This window comes from Ananas comosus, linkage group 3, assembly GCF_001540865.1.
Source record: "Ananas comosus cultivar F153 linkage group 3, ASM154086v1, whole genome shotgun sequence".
Lineage (NCBI taxonomy): Eukaryota > Viridiplantae > Streptophyta > Magnoliopsida > Poales > Bromeliaceae > Ananas > Ananas comosus.
Window position 1 is genome coordinate 11,591,185 of NC_033623.1, and position 7,784 is coordinate 11,598,968.

The following is a 7,784-nucleotide window of genomic DNA, read 5'->3' on the forward strand; positions in this document are numbered from 1 at the left end:
TCCGAGGGTAAGAAGTTGCGAATTCACTTATTTGTTTCTCAATTTACTTTACAAAACTAACAAAATTACACCTGTTTAATTTGATAAGATTTTGTTTAGAATTATGAAGAGTGCCTGTTAGACACGATTAGAAAGTATGATGTAAAAAAATTCTATCATCAATTTTTATGAGAATATATGTATTCAAAATCAAGTGAGAACTATGAATTAATTATAAGGAGGTAAATTATCCAAAAAGAAAAGGAAAAAACAAAACGTGAGGTAATCCGGTGTCCTTTTTTTGGGTGGCATTTTAGCGTGTAGAACAAATCAGGAACCTTCCTTTTTCCGTGCCATTCAACCAGTGATGGACGGTACAAGATGCTATTATTTTTGTACTATGGCCTACCTTATTCTATGGGTAAATATTACTCTAAAACACATATTTAGATTAAAAAAAAAAAGATCCATTCCCTATAGAAGGGAAATAAGAAAGAAAAAGAAAAAAAGAAAAAAAATTGGCTTCGCTTTATTGGAACATGAACTATCTTTGTTAAAAAAAAAAAAATCCAAAATGTAACCCTATTAGAGCAAAATATATACAGGATATTGATTAATAAGGTTAATTTGTACAATAGATGGATTGTGTCGTTCAAGGCCTCATGAGATACACGGTTGGCCATAACTTTTTCTTTTTTTTTCTTTTTTTCTTTTTTTTTTGAGGGCATATTTGGTTTGCGGAATTTAAATTTTTTCACTGAAAATTAATTTTTTTGAAAAATCTATTTTCATGATAAAATATCGGTCTTGTGTGAATATTTTACTTGATACATATTTTAGAATACACAGTAATATATTTTTTCTGTATTTAGTTCCACGCAAAAATTATTCAACTATATTAATAAAATAGGTTAATTGCATACAGCTCCCTGTAAATATATTGAATAATAAATATATCCTTAATAAAGTTTAACTTTTTATTTTTATCCATACAAAGTTCAGTAATATTTATATTTGCTTTTGTGGTTTGTTAACATTAGAGCACTGTTTATTTATAAACAGCAATTAAGTAAAATAACATTTTTGCTCTTATAATTATATTCCTCCAAAAGCCCCAACTGTTAGAATTATGTATAAATATCCTCCCAAAAAATATTTTATCCAATAATATAAGAGGGGTAAAAATGTCAATTTAACTTATTCACTATCTAGGATTATATATTTTACTCATGATTAATTATATTTTTCTAACGGATCATAGTTGTAGGGATATATCTTGAAAAAAAATTTGCAACGAGCTGTATCTAAGAAAATTACCTCAATATCCTTATGTATAAAGATTAATATTATATATCATTTTACAGTAAAAGTTATTAGTATTTCAATGGAAAATCTATTTAAATATTTATACATTTAGAGGATTCATAATTTTATTTTTTTTTGGTACCCGATTTAAATTTTGGGGATAGAAACAAAATTTGCAAAAAAGCATTTTAGTCTTTTTAAAATCAAAATTTTTTGAAAGAAAATTTACCAAGAAAGGAGGTGGAACTTTGAATCCACAAATATTTTTAATTCATGTCACGTTAGTTTCGTGTTATAAAATAAATATAGGATTTAACAATTCCTACGTTCTATTCGTAAAAAATTATTAGAAATCAAACAGGCCCTTATAGGAATTAGGGATAAAAATGTTATATACAAATTATTGAAACACAATTTTTTTAATATACCTCAAGCTTTAAAGAAAAACAAAAATTTTCCGTTTGGATATTAATTCACACTATAGTAGCGGGAAAGAAGCAGCAGCTTTAGTTGTTGTTGTTGTTTTTTTTTTTGTTTTTTTTTTTAAGAGATAGATAAGCACGCTACCTGTTTCGTTTATTTTATTTAGAAATAAACTTAGCTGAAAATGTGAATTAATTAGGATTCGAACTTGGTATTTCGGGTATCAATCACCAAGTTCTTTACCACTTGTTCTAGAGATGGTCAGCAGCAACTTTAGTTGTTGTTTACATGCCAGAAGCGTAATGCTTTGGCAATTCAAAAGTAAAGTAAAGATGCTTTACCAAAGAGCAAGCTATAGAACCACACCGAAGGATCGATAAAGTATGTAATTGTAACCATATAGCAGTTGTAATTATATATGTATATAGAGTTGGACTGGGCTACTATTAGTAGCAAAATTCTATTGTTGCTACCAGTTTTTTAGCTTTTGGATCAACTCTTTTCATTATTTCTAACCATTGGATTAAATACTATAACCCAGTGGGGACCACTCAACCCTAGGGGGACCACTCAACTCTAACCGACTAATATCATCCTGACTCTACAATTTTTCATCCAAAGGTTAAAAACTTGATAGCAAAAAGAGCGTTTTACTATTAATAGTATTACAGCCTAATTCAATATATATATATATATATATATATATATATATGAGCTAGAATACTCTCAAGAGTAAACGAGCCCGTTTACTCTCGAGTTGTTTTCGATTATAGAGCTTCCAAATTGACGATCGGCTCCGTTGAATATGATTTATACCACTTGAAGTGTTTAGAAATCAAATTTCAAATCTTTTCGACATCATTTGCCTAATGATCAAAGGGTTTCAAAATTTGTAATTTTAATGGTGGATAAGAGACGTTTTCTCGTTTAACGGTGTAAAGATATCCAAATCAATTGAATTTTTGTTAGAAAATTCTTTAAACTATTTAAAACAAGATCTATACTCTTGATCTTGATTACAAGACTCCTATCATCATTTTTTAAAGAATATTCATTTTAGCCATCATTTTTTCTATTCACTAGATGGATATAAAAATCATCAAGTGGTGAAATTTGATTTCTAGGAGTATTAAAATGGTTTAGATCATATTAACGGAGCCGATCGTCAATTTGGAAGCTCTATCATCGAAAACAACTCGAGAGAAACATGCACGTTTACTCTCGAGGTATTCTTAGCTCAACTCTATATATATATATATATATATAATATAATATATATATATATTAATATATTATATATAATATAATATAATTTTTATTATAATTTATTTAAATTTAACTATTGTAATGAAACTGTATATATTGTTAAACTATAATAGTTAGAACTATTACTCAAGTTAAGAGCAATTTTAACTGCAACATATAGAGAATAACTTTAAATAAAAAGTAAGCATATTTAATCGCTTGGTCAACTTTTAAATAGAAATTTTTTTTAGAGGGTAAACCTTGGTGCTCATTATCTCATATAGCAAGTTATAAAATTTATAAATAAAATCTTTAGGTGAATATAACAAAATAAATTATTTATATTTGTAATAGTTATTACTACATTTTAGATCATGTAATTATAATTTTTATATTTTTAAACTTATATATGTTTTTTAGCTGTACTACGTAGTAATTATATGCATTCAAAACCTTTAAGATGAGCCATGGCCTAGCCCAGAGTTAGACCCATCCAATAGCGACATCATCGTATTTAAGGTCTTAAAAAAAAAAAAAAAGTATGCATCAATTATATTACCAATGTGGCGTCATTAATCAATCAAATTATTTTTTTAACTTCATCTATTTATTATTTAAAAAATATACTTATTATACTTTTCTCTTAAATAGGAAGATATGATTGACTGTTAATAAATGATGTGTTGTCACTGATATATAATAAAATTCCTCCTTGTATCCACTAGCTCATTATCACGAAGTACTCTTAAGTATAAATTTACATAAGGTGTAAATTCACATAAGTTTTAACCTTCCAAATTCATCAGATAAAATTTGTAAAAAACTGTCGGTACTCTCTCAAAAGGGGATGTATGATGTACATCCTATCTATCAATAATGAGATGTACATCATATATCTATTTTGAGGTGTATACATATCATTTCTCATAAAACTTTTCAAACGTGTGCGTGAATAAAAAGAAAAATCTCTCTACATGATTACCCATGTGTTTTCAAACTACAACTGTATAAGATGGGTGATAATTTTAATCTTTAAATTTTAATTTATTATAATTTATTGCTATTTTCTTAAAATTATTAAAATCAACCATATTGCTAATGAGAATGTAATGTAATATCTTGGTCATTTCACGTCATGAACTATAGTGCTATTATATTGCTATCACATCAACAATGTATCACCATTCAATCAAATTAAATCAAAACTCGATTATAATTATTTAAAGATTTTGAGCTAACAAATATACCAAATTAAAATTGGAGAGGCAAAGTGTCAGATGAATTATAGTTTGCGGATCAAATATATAGTCTACCCAATAATATTTTAATAATATATAACAGTAACACTCAAACGCTATATAAATGAACTGATAAATCCAACACGAATGCTATCATAAGTCTGCCACAATATTAATGTTCTATATTGCCGATGAATTGACAAACTCATATAAGATATAATTTAGATATAAACTTATTAAAAGAGAAAACTTCAAAAAAAAACTCTTGTAGTTTCGTACTTTTTCATTTTAGTACTCTATAGTTTAAAGTGTATCAAGTTAGTACCATGTTGTTTTGCACTTTTTCACTTTAGTATCCTATGGTTTAAAATGTATCAAGTTAGTATTCTGTGATTTTATTTTTGTATCAAGTTAGTATCATGTGGTTTTATTTTTATATCAAATTAGTATCCTGCGGTTTTTAAACCACAGGGTACTAAACTGAGAAAGTGCGAAACCACAGAGAACTAACTTGATACACTTTAAACCGTATGGTACTAAAGTGAGAAAGTGCAAAATCATAGGATACTAATTTGATACACTTTAAACCACATAATACTAAAGTGAGAAAAAATGAAACCACATATTGAAGTTTTTTCTTATTAAAATTCTTACAATACCACCACATAAACAACATTCATAGACAATATAAGCATACGCCCAAGCCTTATCCCATCAAACAATATGTGGGTACAAAAAAACATAAAAAAATTCATAATTTCTTCAAACTATAAATTATTTTAAATTAGCTACTAAAAATTTAATTTTTTTAAATTTATTTCATTTGAATTAGTCTACAGTGCTTTACCTTTAACATTTAAGCTAATTATTTATTTAAATAGAATTATTATTGCAAAAATTATATAAAATATATTTAATTTGTAAAAATAAATAATATATTTAAATTTTAAAATATTATTGGCCGACTCAAATCAAAAGAATTGAAAAGTTAAACGGTAAAATTAAAATTTTTTAAAAATTAAATAGTAACTCAAAATAATCAATAATTTACATAAATTTTATCAATTTTCACCTTAAAAAATAAAAAATAAATAAAAGAGATAATCTATTACTATATATAAAAGTAGAACCCTTAATGAACCTTATGTGAGAAGCTGGCACGTGGCTTTCTATATTCTTGCCACGTGTCAAACTCAAATATGAATATTTGGTTACGATATGAATTATTTAAAATTATTGGTTTAATTAATTATTTAAAATTATTGGTTGCGAAATTTACTATATATAAAAGTAGAAGCGGTTGCTTTGAAATTATTCTTTGCGAAGGAATTTTTAAGTAGTATAGATATCATTTTTATTATGTTGAGATATTTAAAAAATTTATGGATATTATGTTGCGAAAGAATTGGCGGTGCGGATATTACGCGTAAGAAAAAAAAATATTTATCTTTATTTGGAAATAAATTATTACTTAGTTAATTATTTAAAATGATTGGTTGAAAATTTTTAGACATAAAAATATTAGTAAAAAAGGATAGAAACATTTTTGGAAAGAGGAAAAAATTTGAAACTCACATCACTCCTGTAATTTTCTTCGCTCTTAAATATTGATGCTTTAAAATAGAACATATTATTTCCCTACTGTCACTTCTGTAATTTTTATTTNTATGTAGACATATTTTGCTTTTATTGCATACTTATTAATGTCTGCTACGCTTTTGTAATGTATGCTAACGGATGGTTTGTCTTTTGTATTGTTTTATCGTCAATGTTTCGTAAAGTTTGTAGCATAGTCTATATTGTGTTAAATATTTAATAAGATGGTTAGAAATATTCTTATATGATTATTAATATGTTGTTTGCAATATGGATTGAAATGTATGTAAAAGGTGGAAAGACAGTGTTTGTAACAAATGGTATATAACATGTGTATGAAAAGGTTTGAATGTTTCTTTATTTTAATATAGTTATTAATTTGGTAAGTTTGTTATAAATCTTATTGCAGTATGAAAGTTTAAATTTATTTTTTCGAGAAGTATAATTTACTTCTAACGAGCGCAAGTTGACAAAAAAATATTCATTAAATAATTAGTAATGTTTTTTAACAATATTGTAATTCATTATTTATTTAATTAATTTTTGTTACCTATTTTTAATCCCTTTCATACTTTATTCCTCTTATTCTATCTTATACATCCAAACACTATTTTTTTTTATACCTGGTACAAATCTAATACTGAACCAAACACAAAAATACACTAGTTCTAGCTAGTTCCAATATTTATATCTATCCCTGGAACTACCAGTTCTATCTTATATCCGAACCAAACGGTACCTAGGGAATGTGAATCCCTAATTAGTACTTCCTTCCACTGAGCTCTTCCTTCTTTCCCAAGTTCAAGCTCCACTATCCTTAAAAACACAATTAATTTATTACATTAATTTTTTTTTTTTAAAAAAAACTCTACAGTCCGTACCATTCTTGCAACATTCAGCGGCTCTTATTTTTTTTGTTTTACAACACCGTGCCCTGCAATTCCTTTCTTTTCTACATTTTCTTTTTCCCTATTTATTATATAATATATATTATAATATGTCTTTTACAGCACCACTCTATCACATCATCATCATCGATAAATCAAAAAATTAATAGTGAAGTTTAGTTTAAGTGAGGGGATGGTTGGCCGGGGTTGAAGGCGCGACACGTGGCGGCGGGCTTCTGGGGCAGGCCCTGGCAGAAGAAGTACACCTGCGGGGGGCAGCGGAGGAGGCAGTTGTCGGCCAGCGTCACCACGGCGCTCCCCTCCTTCAGCCCCTCCATCGGGCTCGGTATCGGCCCAATCAGGTAGTTTCCCGCCAGCATCAGCCGCGCGAACGGGGCCCATTCCCCGAGACCGAGGCCCGCCACCCGCAGCGCGTACTGCGGCGGGATGACCCCCACGAACCGGTTCCCCTCCAGCCCCACCGCCGCCAGCCGCGGCATCATCCCAAAGAAGCCCGGCAGCGCGCCCCCGATCCGGTTCCGCCCCAGCTCCACCGCCACCAGCCGGCTCGTCGACCACGCCCCGTCGGCCGGCTCCTCCACCCGCCCCCCCAGCCGGTTCGACGCCAGGTTCAGCTGCTCCAGCGCCGGGTGCGCGAACGCCGCGCCGGGGACGCCGCCCTCCAGCGCGTTCCCGGCCAGGTCCAGCACGCGGAGCGCGGGCAGCGCCGCTAGGGACGCGCCCCGCAGCGCGCCGCCGAGGCGGTTGCCGCGGAGCGACGCGGCGAGGAGGGACGCGGGGAGGCGCCCCGGGCCCGGGAAGGGCCCCGAGAGCGCGTTGTCGCTCGCCTGCAGGTAGAGGAGGCCCCGGACGGGGCCGAGGTCGGGGATGGGGCCCGAGAGGTTGTTGGATCGGAGATCGAGGTGGGCGAGGGCGCGGAGGGAGGAGAGCTCGCCGGGGATCGGGCCCGAGAGGAGGTTCCCGTCGAGGTAGAGCTCCCGCAGCGGCGAGGGAGGCGAAAGGGGGAAGAGGGAGGAGGGGATGGGGCCGGAGAGGGAGTTGCGGGAGAGGGAGAGGCGGAGGAGGCGAGGGGGTAGAGCGGCGGGGGAGG

At 32.0% G+C, this 7,784-nt stretch overlaps 1 protein-coding gene across 1 annotated transcript in view; it reads right to left on the reverse strand.

The window, feature by feature from the left end:
* Positions 6,850 to 7,784, reverse strand: part of LOC109707825 (COBRA-like protein 7) — a 6,226-nt gene continuing 5,291 nt past the window's right edge. The window contains exon 7 of the mRNA XM_020229354.1: positions 6,850 to 7,668. Coding sequence (XP_020084943.1) covers positions 6,850 to 7,668 — 819 coding nt within the window. The remainder of the gene's footprint in view (positions 7,669 to 7,784) is intronic.